The sequence below is a fragment of the Kryptolebias marmoratus genome, linkage group LG21 (assembly GCF_001649575.2).
Source record: "Kryptolebias marmoratus isolate JLee-2015 linkage group LG21, ASM164957v2, whole genome shotgun sequence".
NCBI lineage: Eukaryota > Metazoa > Chordata > Actinopteri > Cyprinodontiformes > Rivulidae > Kryptolebias > Kryptolebias marmoratus.
This window is the reverse complement of record NC_051450.1, coordinates 11,818,380-11,843,426: the sequence shown is the minus strand read 5'-3', so window position 1 is coordinate 11,843,426 and position 25,047 is coordinate 11,818,380. Positions and strand designations below refer to the sequence as shown.

The window sequence follows — 25,047 nt, the reverse complement described above, 5'->3', positions numbered from 1 at the left end:
GGGGGGGGACTAAAAAAAGGCCAAGACCGTGACTCAGACATGCTCAGATGATAACATACTGTTGCAGAGACCTTGGCTACTTGCTCTCCCAAAATGGCACAACTTTTTAAACATTCTTTGTTTGTTTTTTCCTCCTTAAAAATTAGGGGTGTCAAACTTCATTCCTCTGGGGCCGCTTTCCTGCACATTTTAGATGTGTTCTTGCTTTAAAATACCTGGTTTACATAGATTAATTGCTGATTTGGTGAGCAGGTGATTAAACCATTTGAATCAGGTGCGTTGGAGCAGAAAAACCTTAAACTCCCCAGACAGCGGCCCTCGAGGCCTGCAGGTTGGCACCCCTGTATTTCCACACAGAGAGCTGATTTTATGAGCTCGCCCCGTTCCAAAGAACCGCGTCGCCTTTTAGCACAAAATGCCCCAAACCTGACTGAACTGCAGCGATTCAAGTGCCTCACAGAGTCAGCTGGCTGGGACGGCCATCTTGAATTGGGCTCCGTCCCATGATTTACTTCCCGGATGTTTCGTGAAGTGGCTCGCGAGACGTGTTGGTAAAAAAACGCATAAACGCAAGCACGAAGACAAACGGCACCAACCTGCTTTCGCCTTTTGGTGGCAAGCAACGAAAACGTGTTTGTGTGTCATGAAGTGAAATCAATATTTTGTCCCCAGAATTTTAATGGCAATTTCAGATACTGCTTGTTCCATTTCAACCCCTTCCTCCTCCATTGGCAAAACCAAAGAGCTGTCCAAGGATATAAGAGACAGGATAGTGTCTCGGTACAAGGTTGGAATGGACTACAAGACTATCAGCAAGAAGCTAATTGAGAAATTCAAGAAATGACCATCAATCACCCTTGGTGTAAGGCTCTATGGAAGCTCTTACCTCATGGAGGGGAGGATGATCACGAGAGGTGAGAGGTCAGCCCACAATACAGGGAGGGTTTTTTAACGATCTGAGTTGGGACCACATTCACCAGTCTCACCATCGCTAACACACTACGCTGTAATGGATTAAAATATTCTATTCCTCACAATGTCCCCCTGCTCAATAAGGCCCAATTTTAACATCCTGACTACTGTGGTGATGTGAGGCATCAGCTCCACCCGCTGTGTTTGGAGGAAGAGAAATCCTGAATATGACCTGCGGAACAACTCCCCCCTGCAGAGAAGCATGGAGGTGGAAACATCATGCTTTCGGGGCTGTTTTTCTTGCTAAGAGTACAGGATGACTTCACCATGTAAAGGGGCCAAGCTTGAACCAGAACCTTCTTCCCTCAGCCAGAACATGGGTCTTCTAGCATCATAATAATCCCAAAAATATATCAAGGCAACAAAGGAGAGGCTAAAGAAGAAGCACGTTAAGGTCACGGCGTGGCCCTGACCAGTTTCCGGACCTCAGTCCTGCAGAAAGTCTGGAGGGAAGCTTCAGTTTGCCAGGCAGAAGCCAAGAAACCTAAAGGGTTTAGAGCTTCTGTAACGGCTCCTGAGATGTGTGCAACCTGGCGTCGAAGCAGAAAAGTCTTTTTTTGTTTGTCTTTTTTGTGGACAATTACGAAATCCGCAAGAAATCATGTAATCATTTCCCCACAGTATTTGTCGTTTTTCTAGACTCCCTCTCAGCCTATCAGAACCAGGGACGCATGATCCCTCAAACATTCAGAGGATACAGGTCCTCTAAAAGAAGAGTGGTTTAACCACATGCTGCTCTGTTCCTATAATAGCAGTCAAACAGGTCATTGGATACGCTGGAGTAAAGACACCAGACAAAGCCAGTTGTCTGCTGCTGACAGTCGACCAAATATTCTAAATACACGTTAAATCCCTCTCCATGCGCACATGACGGGATGGTCTTAAGCATGGATTGCCTGAAGAGCTGTAATGTGTTTTCCATGTCAAACACTATGGTGGAATGCAACTTCTTCTGTGCATTAGGCAGCAAAAATGTTTTTTATTTATTTATTTATTTTTTTTAACTGGCACACAGATTAGTTACATTTTGTGTTAGATGTCTTAGCTTGTACCCAGGTTAAAAATAATAATAAAAAAATCAGCTCACGCACTTCTACACAAAATATTTTTATTGTACCAAATTTTGATTTCTCAAAATGATAGTTCAAAAAAAAAAAAAAGGGTCACTGTTAAAAATCTTTAAGGGGCTACTTCTGAACTTTTGAAGAGAAGTTCTGTGGAAACGTTATAAACATCTTTCCTGTAGGAGATGGCTCTAAACAACCTCAGTGTGCAGAGAGTTGAGCTCAGACCTAACTGCCTTATATCACTGTCAATCTTGCACAAGTAGTGGTGTAAATATTAAGAAAAAAGCATTTGCATAAACTGCTGTTTTTTTTTATGAACAGTTTTAAAATTGTCCCTGCTTGGACTAGCCATTAGCTTATCACTATAATCAGAAATAAACCATTTCTCTAAACTGAGTTCATTCAAAAACCCATCTACGACATGTAAGATAGTGATAACTTTTCTACAGAACCCTCACTTCAGTACTTTAAAGATGTATGCAGCTCGCAAAAGATGGATTTTTTTTGTAATGTTTTCTCATTTTAATGGATTTGCTTTTGAGCCTCGACGGGCACGTTTAGATGGCGTTCGATTGGCTCGGATGGCACCAAGCTTACTGGGCTCTGGGCCATCTGAGGTCAAACCCAGACCTCAGACCTTTACAGTCAGTGAGTTTTTGCCACTCTGGAATGCAAAGCAACACAATTCAACCTCCAGCGGTCACATATCAGCGTCTCAAGCTGACAAACACAAAGAGTCGGTACACATTCTGGCTAAAATGAATCCATTATGTGAGGAAAATAATTAATACCAAGCTATTGCTTTTTTTTTTAAATGTGTAACTCAACTGTGACAGTTTGCCATTCATTAAGGAAACACACCCAGAGGAGGGAATGGTTAAGAGTTGACAGGGGAGCTGGTATTTATTCCGGATGGAAGCTCAGATTTGGCATCACAGGCTGAACTAGAAACACCAGCACCGCCTTCTGGCACAGCTGCACTTTGGGAAACTGTGGGGGACTCTTTGTTGGTGTCCATTTTAGGAGTAAAGTGGGGATTTTCAGCTCCTGTGGTGGCCAGGCGGCTGGGAGAGACTGGACCGGAGATCATTTCCTCCATCCTGCTGTACAGTGCCTTCATGGTCACAGGGATGGACATGCAACTAAGACGGAAATAAAGTCATGAAGTCAGAATGCATCTTCTGAAAGCAATAAAATGAGAAAGTTGTGATAAATAGACATACCTCCTCATAACCGTGGAGACATGTTCATCCAGTGAGGAATCACATATTCCTGATCCAAACAACTTGCAGGTAATCTGATGAGGATTAGACACGTTCACCAGCACTACAAGGACACAGATGGATCATTTATACCCTCTATTACAGTTTAAAGAGTGTTTAAAGTGGGGTTCTGTGAAAGGATTCTGAATAATTTAACTCTCCAAACTGGGGGCTATTCAAAGAGCCATCTGCTACAGGTAAGATATTGTTCATAATCTTTACCTCAAAAACATCTGAACTATCCCTTTAACTTGATCTAGTAGCGTGGGTGTTTTTATTTAACTTGCAGAACAAAGCGACAATTCCCACTTTACTATTTTAGGTGATAAATAATCAGATTTTCACACTTGAGAAGGATTAGCTGCCCAAACAGTTTCCGAGATTACGTTGTTGTGGCAGTTATTGTCCAGAATTATATAAAAAATTAAAATAAAATGCTTACAAACAGCAAGAGAGTCAGTGTGGGGTTGGTGGAAGGTGACAGAAAAGCTTGTTGCAGACTCTGGGATGACTTCAAAATGCCACTCGCAGATCAGACCTGATGGGATTTGTGTCAGTAAAGCGTTACAGACAAGAACATTAGCAGCTCCACATGGGGTGGGATCTTTTTTTTTTTTTTTCCCCTAATATGTGAACGTCCTCCCACCTGGATTGGTACTCGGAGCGCAGACACAGCTCCTCAGCAGCGTGTTGATGGCACACTGGTGGCGCAGCAGCTCCAGCAGGGCTGGAACGTGAGCCGGCTGGGTGAAGGGGACGCCGTCCACGACCGTCGCCCTCTGTGTGGGCGCATCCCACGCGGTTCCAGGGAGGACGTAGCTGTGCGTCACGCCACCCGGAAGAGGCTGCGTGGGCAAACGGCTCCATTAAAGATCGCAGTCGACGTTCGAGCTACAGGCTTGCAGACGATCGGTGCTGCGACACAACATTTCCACTGCTTGTTAATACCACTGCGAGGAGCTCCTGGTCGGATCGAGTGTCCCCGCAGGGGTCTGAGCTTCGTGAAGCTTTCAGGAGAAGCTTGGGTAATGGTGCCCACTGCAGGTTGAACTCTGGTACAGCCACATCTGTGAAATATCATAGTGGGGAAAAACTGAAGTGTGTAACAGTATTTAGAGCAGGGGTCCCCAATCCTGGTCCTGGAGGGCCACCATCCTGCATGTTTTACTCGTTTCTCTGCTCTGACACGCCTTATTTGTGCTTCTGCACAACTGGAAGACCTGCAGTGAAACAACTAAAACATGCAGGATGGTGGCCCTCCAGAACCAGGATTGGAGACCCCCTGATTTAGAGTAATATTTATCTTGAGGGGAGAAAAAAAAACCAATAGGTTTAACCTGTAATCTGTTTCAGCTTCTCAACAAAAGAAGACATCACCGGTACCGGCGGCTGCAGTCTGAGCAGGAAACAGGCAGGCAGCGTCTCATGTGGGCCCTCGCTCAGCGGAGTGAACGCGAGACAACTGCCCCGGGACGCAAATTTACAGTTAAGCATCATTTTGCGACGGCTCTCACTCGCCGCAGGGCGCAGAATGAAAGTGGTCCTGCTGAGCGCGAGATTAAAAACAATGAAAACAGACCGGCGAGGATCCAGCTCCGGCAGCTGTGGGAGAACAGACGCCATCTGAAGTCGGTGAGTCACGCCGCTGACACCCACTGTAACTTGGGCCGCCTGGACGACCGCTTTCAAATTGGATGTTTTTAGAGAAAAAAAAAAAATACAAAAAAGGTTGAAATAAAATGCTGATTTCAAAAGAGAAATTAAAGTCAAGCCAGTATTTTACATGAAGGAGCTTCTGCGCCCTCAGTAGGGGGGATATAAAACTGAAGAGTCAGAGGACAGTCTGCAATTGAAGACTTTTTTTAAAAAAATAAAGCTAAAACTGAAATAATATTAGATTCATGCAGATATTTGGGAATCTGTACCTTCTTTTCCTGCTATCAAAAACCCAACTCTGCCATAGTTTATCAGGTCTATTTGAGGGTCACAGTGTTTTGGTTCCCTGAAAAACAGGAAAATCTATTCAAATAAAGACAAAACATACCTTATAGGAATGCATATCGCCCACCAGAGTTTTAAACTGAGATCATCTTATTATAAGATGGGGACTTATAGCCATTTTGGTCCAACCTCGTAATGCACTATCTCACAAATAAGGCAGGTTTTGCTCGTTCTTGCCCTTATATTTACCTGTGCAAATTTGATATTTGCTGCAAGTCTTTCTCGAGATATTGTAGGGACGTCAACAACTTCAGCTTGATTTCACTGAGGAAAAAAAAAAAAAAAGGGGAAGAAATTAAAAAGATATTTTAAATTTGGAAAAGAATACTTTAGGAGTAGGTACCCGTCTCCAGGGATGTTGTATTGGGCAAACAGGCCTCCCAGCCTCAGAGAGAAATCAGCAAAATTGTGGGACCTTTAATAAAAATTAAAAAAAAGGAGCACAAGTAGCATATGCAACCAAATATTTATGCGTGTTTCTGTGAAAATATTTAGAGAAAATAATATAACTGGTAATTTTGGCGATAAGGCACCATTTTCGATAAGAAAAGTGATTTTAATTTACCTTTCCTCTACTCCTTACCTCAGCAGATGCAGAAGGGACTCACTGGGCTGCGAGATCATTTTTTATTAATTAGCAAACCAAATTCGAAAGGGAAAAAAAAAAAAAAAAAGGGTATCACATGGCTCACTGCAGAGTCGACTTACAGAAGGGGGTTTTCCATGGGGGGCCACCTTCACCTCCTGCACCTCCCCGTGCGGGAGCAACACAACCTCCACGTAAAATAAGTTGCCTGTCAGGTAGCACGTGGCCTCGGTCGCGTGGAAGCCCATCCTTGTGAGAAAACGTGAAAGATGATGACAACGCCGTCGCCACAGTAAATTAGGCTGGCTTATATTTAAAGAGAAGCAGAGAAGCCGAGGAGATGTGAGGCAAGATTTAATCCAACGGACAGACCAAGTCGGGTCGTTTTACCCTTGCTGCTTTGCTATCGTTTCCAAACGGGACTTTGTGGTGTTCATGGAGGGAGCTGGAACACACAGATAAACAGAAACACAAACCAAGCACTAAATGCCTCCTCTTTTTTTTTTTTTCTTTAAATGTCTAGAACATTTATTTGTTTACCATGAAGCGCTTTCTGGAGTCTTTCCAGGGATCTAACAAGCGGCTCACAAGGTTTGGATGCATCTCTGGATTTCTCCTATTGTGAGACAAAAAAGGGAGGAGAGGAAAACAATGAACCGGTTGTGCGGCGGAGCGAGGCTTGTGTCAACAGTCTTTGGTCCTGGCCGTCCATCCCACCAAGGAGCACAAGCTGCGTGACGCCACGGCAAGGAAAATATTGACACTGGGATGCCTTGCACTATGGGATAGACCTATTTTAAAAAAAACAACAAAAAGAAACACCTTTCTGGACTTTTGTGATACACTCTGCTCGTCGGCCTGTACTCCAAGAATCCCATGATGATCACTGCGAGCAGAGTATTGCACAACTCACCCCAAGTGCATTACCCCCTTTTAGACCACACATCACCTCAGACCACCAAGTAATCAAGTTCCCCCCTACCAGACTCCAGGGACTGACCACTGCCAAGCTCCACTTTAGATTAATCCACGAGCATTATCTGCTCTGCCGCTTCACCCACGGCAAATCTAAAGAAAACTAACATCCCCCTGTTCTCACAGTCTCAGCTTGCAGTGTTAAAAGTACGCCCTTCAAATATGTTTGGACACTTAGGAGGGTGCTCTGGTTCGTTCAAACTATAGGACACGGCGAGTAGAGCAAAAAAATAAATCACAAGATCGATGTAAACATTGCAGGGGGAAGTTAAAACGAAAAGGCAGCAGCAGTTTGCCTTTGAGAGGCCCACTTTAAACCTTAAAAACAACATTTATGTTCAGTTTAAATGGCTTGCATAGATTTCATTGACGCCGATAAGTTAAACCAAGTCAATCTGCAGATCAAAACAAAGACTTGTGTGTTCCAGTACAAATGATCTCATGGTCCAACCGGGCCGGATCACTGCACCAGCTCCTGGCTGTCAGCGTTTTAAAGAGCCCTTCCAACCATTCATCCCACGACCGAACTGCAAAGACAATTATAAAAGGTAGGTTTTAACTGGGACACGGCTCACCATGCACCTTCGGACGAGCTGAAAAGTCTCACTCCAAGTCTTCTCTGCAAACTTGAGATGCAGGTTGGAAATGATGGCCTTGTCCCTCATCACTGAAAACAAACAGGAGGAAAAAAAAAAAAATCACCCTTATTTTAATTTATTTTCACATTTTTGTCCATTTTTGCACAGCATTTATCATGACATTACATGACTGTTTGAGATAAACCTAAAAAGTTGGTATTAATGGTTAGAAATGTTGACATAATTTAGATATCATCTGAAAACTGAACCCAAAAGCTGCTTTTAATTGATGCTCACGTGCCATGGGCGGATTAGCCAATTATTCGATTCCAATTAGTGTGCGCGTTGCTTTTTTTTTGTATAACATGCGAATTACTACAGTATCGACACGTTTTGCAGTCAGTAAAGAGTCCATTCAAGTCCAGGAGTAAAAGTGAGCGCTGCTGTCCGACACCAGCCGGCTGGCGGGCGTTGTCAGACGGAGCCCAGCCCACAGGAGGTGCAGTCAGTCTGCTGCTAGCAGCTAACCGTGCAGGTCCCCGGAGTTAGCCGCGCAGCTAGCCATGAGCTAACCAACAGCTAGCTAGCTGACTCGTTTCATTTCGCCACCCCTGCCCCAGCCTTCGCCCGAACACTTTGCCAAAGCGAACCCGGTTTAATTTCCAGGTAGGTGGCTCTCAACACGAACGATCGTGCAGCAGCTGCTCCTTTGTTTTTTGCTCACGTTTCTAGTCCCCCACCCTCCAGTTTTTTTTCCGTTTCTTTTTTTACGCGGTGTAGTTGTGATTAGCTACTCGCTTGTTAGCTTGTAGCCGCCGAGGAAGCTGCTGGGAGTTGGGAAGCACCGACCGAGCATCTGTTGCTGTGTGTGTGTATTTTAAAGACTCGTCTTTTAAACATTTTATGAGCAGCTGCAATCAGTTTGAGCCCCGATCAGCTGTTCGTGAAATTGTCAGGTGACGTCCACCAGCCTCTGTGGGTTCGGTAGCCGGTTAGCCGCGTTCGCCCACTTGTCAGCCCACTGGCTCGACCCACACCACTTATAATCCTCAAACTTGCTCTTGAGTCGACATAGCCATTAAAGCACTGCTTGTCGCTCTTTTGGGATGTTGTTTATCTGGTCGTGACGTCGTAGCAGTTCGCTCAAAGTGCTGCTAGCTCCGTTAGCATCGACCAACCTCCCCTCTCCCCCTCCCATCTTAACTTGTTGTTGTCTTTAATTATGTGCTAAGTAATGAAACACAGATTAGCTGATAACACTGTTGGTCGGCGTTGTGGTGATCTGTTTTCTCCCAGGTAGGAATTTAGCATCGTGATGGTTCAGCTTGGGTTAAAACATTGCATTTTAAACGTGCTATTAAGCACATTAATGCAACTAAACTGTTACCATGTGCTGTATTATTTTCACCTGCTACGTTTTTTTTTTTTTTTTTTGCGAATACGAGTTGATATAGTAAAAGTGCATTACCTCCTGTAGTAAATCGTTCTATTGACTTTCACTGCTAGGATCCCTTTTGTTCATTTGTCTAATGATGTATTGGCATTACTCCCATGTTTATCTCTGATCCCCAGAGGTCTGCCTTGGCTTGTGCTGGTGACAACACGCTGAAACATTTCTGGACATCGTGCTCCTCCTAAAACACTTTGTAGCCAGTTCCTGATGAGAAGCTGACCACTAAATAGCTGCAGTGTGTGTCAGATTCGACCCACCTCTCTTCAGAGATTGGGAAATACTGCCAGATGTTCTCTGGGAGGTTTAAAAGCGTGTTAGGTTTGGTTACTGCCACATAGTGCGAAAGATGGTTTTTCGATCTTACATCCAAACGTGGGAATGCCCGTTCACGTTTTTTCCCTTTAATGCCTAAACATTTTACTGATCGGTATGGCCGTGTTTGAGCGTTTGATGCGGACAGTAATAAAAAAAACAAAAAAACATTTTAAAATAATACCACAGGATGTTGCTCATTGCTGCTACCTTAAAACCACTCCAATCCCGAAAATCTAACATCTGTTACATTACACAGTAGAAATAAGAAAACGTTCCTCGGTGGATGTGAATCGGACATGCTACAGCTAGCTGCTGCTGCCAGTATTTGTGCTTGCGAGTAACCAGAATAAACACCTCCAGTCCTAATCATTTCATAATGCTTCATGCAGACACTACCTCATAAACCCTTTCATTGCTGTCAGCTTTGCGTTGCATGGCTATTTTCAGAAAGTTATGGGCTTATTTGTAAGTAAAAACACTGTAGCAGCTAGCTGTAGCGCTTCTGGTGCAGCCTGGAACACGTGTGGAAGAAATATTGTATTTCTGCTGGACTGATATGCACTGGTTTGAATTAAACTCTCTGTCTGTAAACTGGGTTTGTTCGCAGAGCACCAGGTAAGATGTTCTTTGTTCACAACGTCTCCACAGAACCCCACCCCAAAGGATTTCACTCATCCCGTTTATTAAGTGGCATATTTGCAAAGATGAAGTAAAAAAAAAAAAAATTAAGGTCACATTTCTTATCAGTTGTTCTCTGCACCACATTTGTAGTCGAGCAGCGTTTTCTCTTGTCTGTGCAATTTTTCCTTGGGTAAAATAAAGGAACACGCAGGCTTTGGAAATTATGATGCAATGTCTCTCTTTTTTATCTTTCCCCCCTCTCTCTCTCGCTCTCTCTTTCTCACTGTAAACGCCACAGGAGTTATCACTGAGCGCGTCGCCGCACCTGGAGTCGTTTTACGATCTTCATTTCACAATTCCTCCCGCCACCTTGGACTTTCTTCCCCCCGCCCCCCTGCCCCCACACCCGACGCGTGCGTCCACGCAGAGTCATGGCAGCTGCGAAGCCGAAAGGACAGAACTCCCTAGCCCTTCACAAAGTGATCATGGTGGGCAGCGGAGGAGTGGGGAAGTCGGCCCTTACCCTCCAGTTCATGTACGACGAGGTCGGTGAACTGTCGCGTAAAATGCTCAAAAGAAGAGCTGATGTTTAGCGCCTAATTGGTGATGTTTTTTTTTTTATTTTTCTTAGTTCGTTGAAGACTACGAGCCCACTAAAGCGGACAGCTACAGGAAGAAAGTGGTGCTGGATGGAGAGGAGGTGCAGATTGACATCCTCGACACAGCCGGCCAAGAGGACTATGCAGCCATCCGGGATAATTACTTCCGCAGCGGCGAGGGTTTCCTCTGCGTATTTTCCATCACAGAACTGGAGTCCTTTGCAGCGACAGTAGACTTCAGGTCTCAAAGCGCACATTGTTTACGAGAAACCTGTGTGTTGTGATTAAAAGCGACAAGTACTCGGCGCGGCCTGCGTGCGACAGCGCCGCAGTTGGGCTGACCTGAGAAGCGGGGCGGTGGCTTATTCCCGGTTGTTTTGCAGGGAGCAGATCCTGCGGGTGAAGGAGGACGAGAACGTGCCCTTCCTCCTGGTTGGCAATAAGTCGGACCTGGACGACCGGCGGCAGGTGAGCGCCGACGAGGCCAAGGCGCGCGCCGAGCAGTGGGGGGTGTGCTACGTGGAAACTTCTGCCAAGACCCGTGCCAATGTCGACAAGGTTCGCGCGGCCCCCTTGGAAACGCAAGCTCGGCGTGTTGCACACGATACGAATACAAATCAAACTCTTGCTCTCTTTTCTCCCTTTTTGTCGCAGGTGTTTTTTGACCTCATGAGAGAGATCCGGGCGAGAAAAATGGAAGACAGCAAAGAGAAGAACGGGAAGAAGAAAAGTAAAAGTTTGGCTAAGAGAATTAGAGAGCGGTGCTGTATTTTATAGTGGTAAAGTAGAGCAGGTTGACTGCTTTATGTACATATACATTTCTCAGACTTTTGCATTTATTTTGTGCCCAGACCTGACCATGACTTTCTGCTCCTGGCTAGCAGAGCATCTGTGTCAGGAAGTAGTAAAGGTGGCACTTCATACACCATTTATAGCTCTAACTTTTTATGTGCTGACACTCCAAATAATTTATGATCCATGTACTCTCTCTTTTCTTTACTCTTGACCACATTACGGAGCTTAATAGACGAATGGTGTTTTTAATTTAGGCCAAAGCTTGCCAAGAAGCTAAGTCCTGAAATCTTAAAAAAAAAAAACAACCCTTTCATTGTAAAAGTTTGGTGTTTTAAAATCTATTCAGACAGCTGTGAGGTGGACGTTCGAGAGAGAAAAGGATATAAAAGTTTTAAACGGGGAAGATGTAACTGGAGTTTCATACAATCTATTTAATGAAATTTCCAAAAGCGATAAGTTAACAAAGTCGCCACCAAGTTAATGTAGGATTTTAATTAAAATCCTTATTTTTTCGTAAATTAAAGCCCAAATTTGATGCCATTCCCACACACTTTTTTTCCTTATATGATAGTATGTATAAGCACTAATTTAGTTTGTACTCATTTTTTTTCCTTTTGTTTCAGATCATAATGTTTAAAAAAAAAAAGCGCACTAACGGCTCCATTTTCTGCCCCCCCTTTCTTAGTCACTTTGAAAATGCACAAACCACGTCGATCGTTACCCTTAAACCTGAGAAGGATGTCGCAACACTTGAATTATTTTTTCAATTCTAACATTTAATTGTATTTTAACTTTACTCGGCGAATGACTTTCATTGCCTTTTCTGTGACCGAGGAATCCCTGGTGCTCTGATTTAAAGAAGAAAAAAAGAAAAAGGTGATTCCATAAACACTACATCTTTACATGCTGCTCTGACACTTACTGACAAAACAATTTGCTTCCAGACATGTAAAGATTTTCCTTTTCTTGATTCAATTTTTACTTGGCTCAGACTTTTAATCAACTTTCTTTCTATTCCCATCTCTCTGTTTTTGTTGTCGTCGTTAAATGTGTCGTTTTTTTTATTATATTTTTTTATTTTTATGCATCTGTCCAAAAATGTTGCTGTCAGTCACCAAAGAAAACAACTCGCTTGTACAAATAAGTGCCCAGTTATTAATTCTGCTGAATGAAAACATCAAGCACTACAACGTGTGTGTGTAAAAGACGAAGCTCGACGGGGGCGTTAGGCGAATCAAATAAATCGATTTTAATTCTAGGTCGCGTGAGGAAAAAAACACAAGGTTACGAGGGCTTTAGGAATTCCTGTGCAGTGCGTCACTGTTGCCTCTCTGGCCGTTGTGAACGTGGATAATCCCCCTCTTACTCATCCTGTAATCTTGGCCTACCAGAGCTGTGCGGAGTATACTTTTATTTATTCCTTTTGCCACATTTTGTGCCAGGTTGCGTTCAAATGCGGCAACATTTCAAGGAACACTGAGTGTTTTTTTTTGTTTTTTTTTCTGTCTCTTGTAGTTGCTTTAGAAGCAGATTTAAGTTAAAACTGCGTAAAACAAAACAGAAAATACAACAATAACGGCTAAGCGACAATAAGAAAAGCTTCTGAAATGATTCAAATGTAACCTCAAGTGTACAAAAACACACAACAGATTCCACCATGTCGTCATATATGACTCATGCTTGACCAGCTTGCTGAAATCTGTGTTTTCGTTCGTTCGAGGTTAGATTTTAATAACTTTAGAGCCTGTAAAAACCAGATCATTGTTATTATGTCCTTATATGCAATTGAAATAATTGAAAGAGGGGACTTTCTTTTTTTTTTCCCCTCCAACAGCCACCCAGGAGTTGTTGCCAAGCCGATCTGTTTTAAATCATTGACATGGGAGTAAATGTGTGGAGTCTATGCAAAAGGATTGTCGCAAATGCAAAGAAGAAATGTGAAACTTCGAAGCATTTCGAAACACTGTTTGTGTTTAAACTACCCTTTCCAAAAGGCAAAGTGTAGTCGATATGTTTCAGCTTGAATGCTCTGTAGAGACCGGAACATCCAATACTAATCATCTTTATTAGACGTATAATTAACACCACTGCATTAAGTTATCTAAGTTGACAGTCTAGAATCATAAATGAAGCCTGGTATTTTATCGTTTATTTAAAAAAAAAAAGCACACGGGAAGGAGTCTAAGTTGGAACAGGAGGAGGCCAACCCCCCCCCCCCAAAAAAAAAAAAAAAAAATTGAGCGGCCATGTTATCAGAGTACATGGGGCGCAGTTTGACAGGTTCAAAGGGCTAACCTCCAGTGCATCACACCGACTGAACCCTTCCTGAACGTTAGAACGATAGGCACAGAAGCGGTGTACAGATCCCAGTTTAGTAGATTTCATTTACGCGTGTCGTCACAGCAGCTGCTTACTGACCATCATCATGCTTGCTCACTGTAACATCATCTTAACAGTCTGTCTTTGTCCCAATAATTTCTTTTTTTTGTCTTTTTTGCTTTGTTTTCATGTATAACCCGTGACAATGGCCTGGATATTTTCAGCAAGATGCTAAAACTGACATTTGTGTGAAAGCTGTTAGCAAACTGGGTATTCAGATAACTCGTTTTTGCCTTTTTATATTAATACCCTTGGAATAAAACTAGATATCTGTGTCTTCGTTCGGATGGTTGTACGTATGCCATGACTTAAATGTTTCCTTCATGTTTACTTAATTTGAGCATAACCACTCATGTAGCCTGTTTGTGAATGCAAAGGGTGAAGCTTACATTTCAGATCTTTTTTTTTGTTGTTGTTATTTGAAAATTGCAAATAAAGTGGATATTACTAATAACATTTTAAACTGTGCTTGTGTCATTTTTGGAAGGTAATTGCTTTCATCTACCCTGCAAACAGACTGACATTAAAAGAGAGGCGTTATGCTCAGGTTTTTACGACCTCTGGAACAGACTAGATGTTTTGTTTTACCCGTCTGCATTTCAGGGTAACAAGACTATGACATTTTAGTAATGCAGGCTATAGTAGAAATAATGTTATATTTATGTATGAAAGTACCCAAGAGCTGGAGTGTTGTTTAGAAGTTGTAGCTCTTATTTATGTCGCCTATTCTTATCTGCCCTGCTTCTTGTTCTATTTTGAAGGTGAGGGTTTCCCTTCGTGGTGACGTAGCCTCTGAGCTGGATGACGCAGACGGCTGCGATTGGCTCCCGTCGACGCACGAGGCCTGTAGTTTGAAAGCTGCACGGGCCTTAGCGAGCCGCACTGTTAGCCTCATTACGAACAAAGTTATAATATTTTTAAGCCTATCCGGGGCGTTTTTAATTCGCCGTACGCGGCAGGACGACTGCTACGCTTGCGGGGATGTTGTCAACCAACGGGGCACCAGTCCGGCGGGATGCGCCTCTCGAGGAGCGCCTTTGAATGGGATTGTTTTTGTGACTGAGTTTGCCCAGAACTCCACGCAAGGAGAAAAGAAAGCTAGCTGGCTAAGCGGCTAGCTAAGCGGCGAACTTGCGTGCTGCTCACTTCCTTGTTGCACACAGGTTTGTGATGGAAGAAGAGAAGTTTGAGTGGAGGAGAGTTTCCTTTCTTTTTTACACATTTTAACACTATCCGGCAAGCGGGCTTATAACCTTCTGTGGGCCGTCACATTTTAGGATAGGTGAGTTATTTTTCTCTTTAATTTCGGAGCCGCTCTGGGCCTCATCGTGAAATGGAATGCGACTCCGTGTAGCTGAGCTGTTAGCTGGCTGAACCGATTAGCTGTGGCTAACAAACCTTGGGAGACATCCGTCCTGGAGTACAATGGTTAAGTATGGACTAGCTTTCTAATTTAACGCCGCATTGATAACCGAGTGTGGCGGGATATTTTGACGCCGAGTGTCACCAACTTACTCTCTCCAGAAGCCCGGCTGCGCTCGCTTTGTGACGGGGGATGCTAAGCTTGTGACTCTGCTAACGGGCTGTGAATTTGCTGAGACCTCGGCTAAGTAGCCTGTTACACGGCTAGACCGATGTTCGGTTCAGCGACACGCCAAGGGACACAGTTCACGTAACGCGTAGCGCACTGTTGGCCAGGACTTCGTCGTTGCTTTGGTTTTTTATTTGATTGTACTCGGAGGGATAAATGCCCAACTCGGAGGTGCTTCGGGAAGGTCGGGGACGGAGCCCCTCTGCGCAGCGAAATGCTAACAGGCAGGACAGGCGGAGTAAAGCTGGGAGCGGGGGTGCTGCTGCTGCTCAGCGGGACAGACACCGAGACAAGAGGCGCTCGTCGGCTTCACGGCGAAAGAAACGCAGGCAAGCCAAGAACAGAGACTTGTGGCCAACAGGTGCGGGAGAGGACCCCGGCAACGACCGGAGTGGCGCTTTCGAAAAGGAGCTGGAACTTCGGACATTAGTCGAATATGACGACGTGAGCTCCCAGTCGGAGCGGTTCTCTGGAAGCCCCTCTCCCAAACCCTATCCCCACGCCGACAGCCTGTCAGTGGATCAGCTCAGCGACGTTGACTTTGGGGACAACAATGGACCAGCATCCCTAGACAGGGGTCACCCGGGAGGCCTCGGCAAGAACGACGTGATAAGAGGACCATCTGCGAAGAACAAGCAGGACAAGGTGACGAACCGGAAAAGGGACCGTCCGAGTCGAGAGAAGGACTCGTCCAAGGCGAGGAGTGGCGGCAGCCTGAGTGGCTCTAAAAATCACAAAGACTCTGCGAGGAGTAGTGACAGGAACAGTAAGAGAACTTCTGCCTCTCAGTCCGTGCAGTCTGGGGACAAAAAGGATTCGAAAAGGCACAGAAGTAAAACAAGATCTGACAAAGAGCCCCCGTCTGCGTACAGGGAGGCTCCACAGTCTTACAGAGAAGACCGTGAGGACCCCAGGGCCTACAGGCGAAGTCCTGGGTTTAAATCAGAAAGTCCCTATGGGACATCATATTCCTATAGCTACCAGTCTCCTGGTGGTTATAACCAGCTGGTCTCAAGAAGAAGTCCAACATACGGGAGCAAAAGACTTTCCCCCAGCTCCACATATTACAGCCGGGACGTAGACGTTTATGGAGCATACGGCGCCCCAAAGTCACCGAGCTCGTACTCCAGCAACAAGAGGAAGCGATCCCCTGCGAGCCCGGTGAACTGGCGCAGGTCACCCAGTTACGGTCGACACAGCCCGTACGAACAGGGCGAGTTTGTTTCAAGTCCGTACGGAAACCGCAGAAGATCTCGAAGTCCGTACAGGAAGTCCCTGAGTCCAAGTCCAGATGTCAGGTGAGCTCTTTAAGTGCAGCTTTGTTCGTTGTACCCTTCTGCAGTAGGGAATTTAAATACTTTAAATATTTCCATTAAATAAATACATAACCTTGAGTATTAAAGAAGTTGTGGCGTCACCCTGCTGTACAAACCTCCTTATTTCAGATTACTGTTTAAAATACCTTCTAATACAGGAACAAACTAATTCTTAAATGGGTTAAGTCCACATCACAAAGCTACAAACCGCCCACCTGATTCCAACACCTCATACTCAACATCAAGATGGCTAAAAAGTATCAAACACATAGCAGCCAATTGAATTATGGGGTGTTTAAATATCCCCACATAACTCCTAAGGTTATTTTTGTATGTTTGAGGAACACACTGATCAAAAATAAACTTATTATTTAATATTAGAGTTGCAAACATAATCCTTCTGACCGCTGACATTTAATGCCAGTGAATAACTTAGATTTTAATGAAAGGCAATATGATATATGTGTAATAAGCCACCATTGCTTCAAGTGTGATAGGTAATAATAGTCTCTTTATAAATATACTCCTAACCGAGCTCCACCATGTTCAACGTAAGCTGGGTTTGTACAGCTCCTTTGGATTAGAAAATCTAATTAGAAAAAGCTGAGTGGAAATAATGAGACTGTTAGAAACTATCTCTAATGCATTTTCATACTCATGTCTGAAGTAGTTTGCTTCAGAGACAGGATGTGCATCAGAGCGGAGTGAAACAACTGTTGCAAATAGCATCCGATCTACCACAAATTAAAACTGGGTGTCTTTGAAAGGCCGTTTCCAGTTTAGCCTCTGTAAACTCCCGTGACAGAGTGGCATCTTCCCAGTTCTCTCACGCCAGATATCCCCAGTAAAATAAATACATTCCTGAAAAGTAAACTTGTCAGTGTACATTGCAGTTTCAGTCTTCAGGTTTCGTTTCCAGTCACTGAATCATAATTACATGCATCAATACCGCCAACCTCCTGCAGCACTACACAATGTAGTTTATCCACTCAGCTTTTAAAAAGAACGTTAATTTAGTTTCACTTATAAGTGCAAACTTGAATATGGAGTTTGTTCTTTTATGGTTCATAGCAAATTGGGAGTTATTTACCTGTAATAGCATGTCAGTCAGACTATGGAATGGGAAACTTATTTGCATAATTTGCAGTGGTTAGTGAACTGGCCTTAATGTCTTGCCATGTCTGTTTTGTTAACGCTGAGTCTAACAAAGTGGTTGCTTTTCTTTTTTTTTTTTTTCTTCCTCCAGGCGATCTGCAAGGTCACGTAGCCGAAGTCCATATTCATCCTCGAGACACTCGCGCTCTCACAGCCGTCACCGCCACTCTCGTTCCCGCAGCCGCCCCTCCAGTCTTTCGCCAAGCACACTCACATTCAAAAGCAGCCTCGCAGCTGAGCTCAGCAAGCAGAAAAAAGCTAAAGCTGCAGAAGCAGCTGCCAAGGCCAAGAACACGAGCAACACGTCAACTCCAACCAAGGGTTCGTCGTCTGCACTTCAGCCCAGCCCCAAATCAAACCACACAGCCAGGAAGGGGCGGCCCCCCTCTCCACCTCAACCAGAAAAGGGACCCAGGACGCCCACGTCGAGCCAGCCCCAGTCCCCCGCTGACAAGTTGTCCAAGAGGATCACAGAGCAGCAGAACAGCAGAGACAGAGATGGAAAGGGGAGGGATGACTCTGTTCACCGGGACAAGAGGAAAGCACCAGCATCTGCCCTGAGCAAAGACAAGGAACGACCTGCTGGTCCAGTTATTTCTACTCTGCCCCCGCTGCCGTTGCCCCAAACAACAGCTGAACTCTCAGACAAAGGAGAAGGGTAGGATTATATGTCCCGTTCAAATTTGGTAACCTCATTGTGTTATATCGTATATTTGTTGTTGCATTAAGTTTTACTCGTGCCCCCCGTCTCTGATCATCTGCAGCTTAAAAGACAGCTCGCTCTCAGGAAAAAAGAAGGCGGAGAAAAAGACTCGCCAGCTCCTCACCGACTTGCCCCTGCCCCCTGAACTTCTTGGCGGTACATCATCTTCTCCACACAGCCCCCCCGAAGACAAAAAGTCCCAAACACTTCGTCGAAGACCTAAGTATGTTTTGATGTGCGTAGTTCTCGATCGCGTTTTCATACGCAATATATGTTCTCGTTTCATTCAAAATGTTTGTTTTTTTTGTTATTCACAGAATTTGTGGTCCCAGATACGGCGAGATAAAAGAAACTGAGATATACTGGGGGAAACGATGCGTGGACAAGTTTGAGATTATTGGAATCACGGGGGAAGGTACCTACGGTCAAGTATACAAAGCTAAAGACAAAGACACTGGTAAGTGTTTAGATAAACATTGACTCTACCAGAGCTCTTGAGTGTTTTCATGGACACAGTGTTTATGCAGGTTGGTGACACAAGAGTTTTAAATGCCATTAACAGACTTAAAGCACAGTTTAGAACAAGATCTGTGAGTTCTCTGCTTTTCTTCGTCATCAGGTGAAATGGTGGCTTTGAAGAAAGTTCGTCTGGACAACGAAAAGGAGGGCTTCCCTATCACAGCCATCAGAGAAATTAAAATTTTGCGACAGCTCAATCACAAGAGTATCATAAACATGAAGGAGATTGTGACGGACAAGGAAGATGCTCTGGACTTCAGGAATGATAAAGGTGTCTGAACGATTTTTAGCCTGAATTAAAACCCACGACACCAGCTGCATCTCTGTACTGAGTCTTTTTTTTTTCCTCCTCATCTTAGGTGCTTTTTATCTAGTATTTGAGTACATGGACCACGACCTGATGGGTTTGCTCGAGTCAGGCCTGGTCCATTTCAACGAGAACCACATCAAGTCTTTTATGCGTCAGCTGCTGGAGGGCCTGGATTACTGCCACAAGAAGAACTTTCTGCACAGAGACATCAAGTGCTCCAATATTCTTCTGAATAACAAGTCAGACCGCTTTTTCTTTTTGCCAGATTAAATCATTTTCTGTTTTGTCAGGTTGTCATTTGCTTTAATCAGTGCTTTGTTTTTAATCAGAGGTCAAATAAAGCTTGCAGACTTTGGGCTTGCTCGGCTGTACAACTCTGAAGAGAGGTAAGTCTCCTGTATTCTTGGGACAACTATCAGTTATGCGTTTTGCCTTTCTTGTACCTTTTTTCTGTGATTTCTGTCACTAACACATCTATTTTTTGCATTTTCAGTCGACCGTACACCAACAAAGTGATCACACTATGGTACCGCCCTCCAGAGTTGCTCTTGGGAGAGGAGAGGTACACGCCTGCTATCGATGTCTGGAGCTGCGGGTAAGAGCTCGTTGGTTATTGTTTGAATAGGCTCCAACACAAGTTACTGAATCACGATTTGTCCCTGATTTTTGACCATTGCAGGTGCATTCTTGGGGAGCTGTTCACAAAGAAACCCATCTTTCAAGCAAATCAGGAGCTTGCACAGTTAGAGCTCATTAGGTAGGTGTGAGCTGAAGTTTTAAAGCATGCATAGGTTCCCACACAGCTTCACAGCAATGATTGAGAAGGGGCTTTCAGCAATCTTTCTACTGACAATCCCAGCTGCCTATAAAGTTTAATTTAAAATGTTTTAGCTGTTTTTGTTATGAACTCTTTCATTATAGGACACAATCCAGCGGAGACTGGCCACCTTTTGCCACTAGAAACCATTAAATTTAATATCTGTTTTTAGGAGAAAGGAACTCTGTCATTTTGTGTTGTTCTTATTACACAGGGATTGCAGTAATAATGGGAGAATATACACACATATATTGTTTTATTGCCTATTGTTCTTACACTTTGCTGCATTCTGCTAAAACAAATGGATTTCTGTTTACTTTTTCTTTAGTCGAATATGTGGCAGTCCCTGTCCTGCTGTTTGGCCAGATGTTATAAAGCTTCCCTTCTTCAACACCATGAAACCAAAGAAGCAATACAGGAGACGCCTACGAGAGGAGTTTGCTTTGTGGGTTAATTAAATGTACTTTACTTTTTCTTGAAAGTCTGCTTTCCGTCGTTTCACTGTGATACGCTCTTGTGCTTGTTGTTCTGTTCAGCATCCCACCTTCAGCCCTGGATCTCTTCGACCACATGCTAAACTTGGACCCCAGCAAGCGCTGCGCAGCCGAACAAGCTCTGAGCAGCGAGTTTCTCAAGGATGTGGATCCAGATAAGATGCCTCCACCGGAGTATGTTGTGTTTGATGTTGCATCAGTGCGTTGACTGTACAGTGTGTGTAAACGTGGTTATCGGCTTCTTTGCATTTACACACACCCTTTGAATCTTGTCCGTCTCCGCAGTCTTCCACTTTGGCAGGACTGTCACGAGCTGTGGAGTAAGAAACGCCGGCGACAGAAGCAGATGCCGGAAGAACTGGTGGCTCCGAAAGTGCCCCGAAAAGAGCTGGGCCTCGATGACAGCCGCAGTAACACTCCACAGGGCTTCCCTGCTCCTGGAGGTATCAAAACCCAGAACACAGCTGCCTCTGCTCTGCTCGGTGAGTGTCATGACTGTTTTATTATTAGCTTGCTTGTCACTTGTTAAAAAAAAAAAAACCTCTAGAGTAAGCCTTACATCAGTGAAAGTTCTGTAGTTCATCTTAAACAAGAGTCAAGTGTCTACATGGAATAATCAGCTGTTCTTTTGGAGATTAAAATATAAATAAATATTAAAGTGTAGGTTTGTATAATTTTTAGTTGTAATCTAGGATTGGCTCTTCGCTGGCTTTTTGGTCTTAGAGCGAGTTTGACTGACACAGAATTTATCGTATTGGTTTAGTTAATTCGTCTTTTCTTCCATAAGGACTCATTTGCTTTGATAGCACGCTCATCAAAAAGCCCATTAAACTCCTACAGTGGTCTCCTTCTGTACCCATCACTGTTTAAATGAATGAGTCGTGCTCTCTTCACGAGGACACCCATTGCTTTTGTTCCAGTAATGGCTTTGAGCAGACCAGTGTTTTACCTGTTGGCAGCTGTTTAGTCCTATTTTTAAACCTGTTCATTTTCTACTCCATTTGTCAAGTCGTTCTGTCAAGTTGACAGGGATCCCTCTGACACAAAACATTGGTGTATATATTTATTTTAGAAAGCTTAGGTGTTCATTTCCAAGGATAAGAATACATCTGTGCCATTGTTACTGATCTATTTTCTTCCTGCAGAGCCAAAGGGTCCAAACTCACAGTTCACCCAGGAGCAGCTGGCGGTCCTGCTGAACTTGTTTGGCCAGCCCAAGAGTGCAGCCAACCCAGCCCAGATTGTTCAGTCTATGAGCACTAAAGTCAACCAGGAGACATTACAGCAGCTCACTAAAGCCTTAGCTCCCTCTGACCCTTCCGAACCCCCACCTCAGCCTGCACCTGCCAAGCCACCCCAGCCCGCTCCCCCGGCAGGGGTTCCTCGCACACCTCCCATGCCCAAGCCTCCGTCGCCCCCCATGTCTGCACCGTCGAGTATTCCAGAGGGCGAGGCCGCGGCCGCCACTCAGACAGCCATGACTATGCTGCTAGCTCAGCTACTGCAGGCCCAGCAGGCTCAGAGGCAGGAAGTAAGTGACGGCGGAGAAGGGACAGAAAGCGCCAACCCTGCTGGAGTAACTACAGCAGCGCCGCTTCTACCTCCAGAGGTCAAACAGCCTCCAGAGCCCAGCCCCGTGTCTCCAGGTGAGCTGGGTTTCTTTTTTAACTAAACCATATTTAAAACACTACGTAATAACAGTTTTATCAGGAATTAAAGGGTAATAAAACAAACCAAACAGTATTTTCTAACTAAAGAAGCCAATTATCATAAATAAAAAGGTTTGAAGTGTTTGCTTGACAGATGTTTTCGTTTAGTCCTTCAGCTTTTTGATGATCAACTAATTATTGTTGTACCCTTAATATACATAGATTAAAGAGTCTTATGTTTTTTTAGTATCTGAGGTAGGGGGAGTGCCCATCCTGCCCCCAGACCAGAGACCACCCGAGCCTCCAGAACCACCCCCGCATGCTGACCTGGACTACCGGCAGCCACCGCCCGAGCCCCAAACTGGCCACGCTCCGCCTATTGCATCAGCGAGCGGAATTGATGGAGGTCGGCCACCGGAGCCGGACTACCCACCTCTCCCTTCCGCCGAGGGTTCTGGGTATGGGGCCGAATACAGCCACCCACCTCCTCTACCTTTTACTCCCGCAGGCTTCGGGGACAGCTACATGGGTCACATGTTAGGCGGAGGCCTGCCACCTCACACACTGAGAGAAGTTTTTAGCGGGCCCGGGAAAGCTGCCAGCTCCTCGAATGCTGCTGGGGTTCTGCCACCGGGCCACCCGGACCCTTTCCCTCCAGCAGCAGCGGCTACCGGACCCAGCAGTATGATTTTTAGTGGCGATAAGGACCACCGGTTCGAGTACAATCACAGCTCTGTATCTATGGAGGGACAGCCCAACCCCAGTGCTATCCACCTGTACAACCACACCATGGTCGGAAAGGACGGCGTGCCTCCTCCACCCATCCCGGCACCAGGACAATCCTGGGGCTCGCCGTCACAGGTCGGGGCTCCACCTCTCCCCCTGGGCTTCGTTCCGCATGTGAACTCTACAGCAACAATCAGAGGACGGGGGCTGCCCTTCTGAAAGACTGGAAACTTTTAATGCAACAAAGAACAAAAGGCTAAAAGACTCCGCTTTGAACCCAAAGCCTTTTAAGGCCAGATTAGAAGGATCTGGAGATGCACATTCAGTTTTATTAACTTAAATTTGTGTAAAGCATTGTATTTTTTTTTCTTAATCTGGAATATGTTGCAGAAGGACAGTTGAATAACACCTGGGGAGCTTTTCATATTTTTTGTAATCTATTCTGCTATCTTTTAAATTAAACTTTTATCTTTTTTGGATGTACATTGTCAGGCCAGGTGAATTTTAATCTCTACCTTAGCCTTTCTGTAATGTTTCAAGGCAGAGTAGTATTAATGTTTTGCACTACTGACGGAAGTAGGCAGAAACTATTTTGGCTATGAAAGGAAATGGATGCGGGATGTCATTGAAATTTCTGACTGATAACGTCTTTTTATGGCCAGGATTATGTAGAGTTATCGATGGCTCGTTTGATTAGGCTGATGGGTTAGTCATCAGCACGTGAAGCTATTTGAGGGCAAAGACTGGTAGCACTTGTACAACTGCAGTCAATGTGATCGTGAAGAAAGGCTGTTTTTAATTTGAATTCCTTTTTTTTTTTTGTTCTTTGGCTGTAGGTGTAAAATTATGAGCGAAGCAAACGCATAACCAGAGTTAAGATGAAAGGAAATGACTTTTCTTTTTGTACTAAAATAATCTGTCCCCGTCCCTCCCTGGTCCTTTTTTGGCAAATGTTTATTAAAGAAATCCCAACAGTGTATGTTTGAGTGAAATGACTTGCTTTCGCTGCCCTACAGCGTTACGCCACTGGAGGGCAGCGTCACGTTAAACATCCCCACGCTGGCTCTCACTGCGCCATCGTTTAAAGAAACAATCGGTGTTTGAAATGTTTAATTCTTTTAATGTGACACATGGTGTTACCAGATGCACTGGCACCACTTTTTGTCTCTGCAGATCCAACATCCACAAGAGGACATAATGTCCTTTGTATCCTTTTTAGTGAGCTCGGACAATCTGCCAGCTCTGCAGAAGCTTCTTAAATGTTGAGATTTTTAGGGAGTCTTTGTAGAGCTGTTATTTAGGAGAACATGACTCCTAACTGAGCGCGAACAAGGAACGTTAAGATCAGAAACTGGTGTCTGAATGTTAATTAATTGATAAAAATATGTGTTTGGATATCAGACTTTGAAGCTGTTTTCTAAAGTGTTATATATGATATATAAAACAAGATTTTTCTTTGAAGTCACCTGAAGATTTTGAATCATTCAAGAAGATCTATTTGCAATAACTGAAATGCATTCATATATTTGCAGCTGATTTTAAAGTAAACAGTTGAAGCTGCTTTATAGACCTTGATTTAAAAAAAAAATTACTTGAAATGACAGTAATAAATCCATCCATCCATTTTGTTCCACTTTTCGGAGGTTGGGTTTTTTTGAGTTAAAGTAACTTTCCTGTCCCCGCTGACATTACAGCTCCTCCCGGGGGAATCCAAAATGTTCCCCGAACCACCTCAGCCGACTCCTTTAAACATGGAGGAGCAGCGCTCTACCCCTAGCTCTCCCCAGATGAAGGAGCTCCTCATTCAAGTGGCCGAGCCTGTCCACCCTGTGGAGGAAGATCATTTTGCCTGCTTGCGTCTCGTTCTGTCGGTCACGATCCATAACTCAGGAGCACAGACGGTTGGAACGTAGGCGGTAACTTGAAAGCTTCCACTGAAGGTCTTGGCTTGAAGTCACCAACAGAGCCACACCTATCTTGTTTGGTAAATATTTAATTAAGCCCAGAGCTCCGGCTGAGACACGACAGACAATAGGCAAACAAAGGTAAGTGTTTATTTACAAGTAGGTGAATTTTTTAGGTGCTTTGCGAGAAGAGGAGAAATGGTTGGTGTCCAAAGGTTAGAATTAATGAAGTGGACTAACTTAGTGCCCTTTTGGAGAGA

General features: G+C 44.4%; 3 protein-coding genes and 1 long non-coding RNA gene across 12 annotated transcripts; 3 read left to right on the top strand and 1 right to left on the bottom strand.

The window, feature by feature from the left end:
- Positions 1–2,559: 2,559 nt before the first annotated feature.
- On the bottom strand, positions 2,560–9,063 carry zgc:111976 (uncharacterized protein LOC553663 homolog). Of its 9 annotated transcripts, XM_025003832.2 has the most exons (17): positions 8,240–8,323; positions 7,439–7,530; positions 6,429–6,504; positions 6,279–6,333; positions 6,011–6,137; positions 5,886–5,914; positions 5,646–5,717; positions 5,492–5,566; positions 5,227–5,303; positions 5,085–5,144; positions 4,881–4,983; positions 4,639–4,763; positions 4,250–4,368; positions 3,948–4,146; positions 3,744–3,839; positions 3,263–3,365; positions 2,560–3,181 (listed from the first exon to the last, which is right to left on the bottom strand). In XM_025003832.2, exons 1-17 carry the CDS (start codon positions 8,295–8,297, stop codon positions 2,917–2,919), a joined length of 1,731 nt encoding a protein of 576 aa, XP_024859600.1. In that variant the 5' UTR covers positions 8,298–8,323; the 3' UTR covers positions 2,560–2,916. The 9 variants fall into 9 exon arrangements, with proteins under 9 accessions (XP_024859600.1, XP_037829277.1, XP_037829278.1 ...); XM_037973349.1 differs by lacking the exon at positions 8,240–8,323 and adding an exon at positions 8,910–9,063 and having other exon boundaries at positions 4,639–4,983; XM_037973350.1 differs by having other exon boundaries at positions 4,639–4,983; positions 8,166–8,338.
- On the top strand, positions 4,275–5,083 carry LOC119616655. Its single transcript, XR_005232620.1, has 2 exons — positions 4,275–4,399; positions 4,655–5,083. It is a non-coding gene; the product is annotated as an uncharacterized LOC119616655 (long non-coding RNA).
- Positions 7,956–13,460, top strand: ralaa (v-ral simian leukemia viral oncogene homolog Aa (ras related)). The gene is made up of 5 exons (XM_017406676.3): positions 7,956–8,107; positions 10,129–10,375; positions 10,462–10,670; positions 10,813–10,987; positions 11,084–13,460. Exons 2-5 carry the CDS (start codon positions 10,262–10,264, stop codon positions 11,204–11,206), a joined length of 621 nt encoding a protein of 206 aa, XP_017262165.1. The 5' UTR covers positions 7,956–8,107; positions 10,129–10,261; the 3' UTR covers positions 11,207–13,460.
- A 977-nt stretch (positions 13,461–14,437) lies between these two features.
- cdk13 (cyclin-dependent kinase 13) lies at positions 14,438–23,862 on the top strand. Its single transcript, XM_017406731.3, has 14 exons — positions 14,438–16,492; positions 17,757–18,323; positions 18,430–18,591; positions 18,686–18,825; positions 18,988–19,158; positions 19,247–19,436; positions 19,527–19,583; positions 19,691–19,792; positions 19,877–19,954; positions 20,343–20,459; positions 20,551–20,682; positions 20,794–20,990; positions 21,654–22,154; positions 22,405–23,862. The coding sequence occupies exons 1-14, from the start codon at positions 15,351–15,353 to the stop codon at positions 23,100–23,102; spliced, it is 4,254 nt and encodes a 1,417-aa protein (XP_017262220.1). The 5' UTR covers positions 14,438–15,350; the 3' UTR covers positions 23,103–23,862.
- Positions 23,863–25,047: the final 1,185 nt, after the last annotated feature.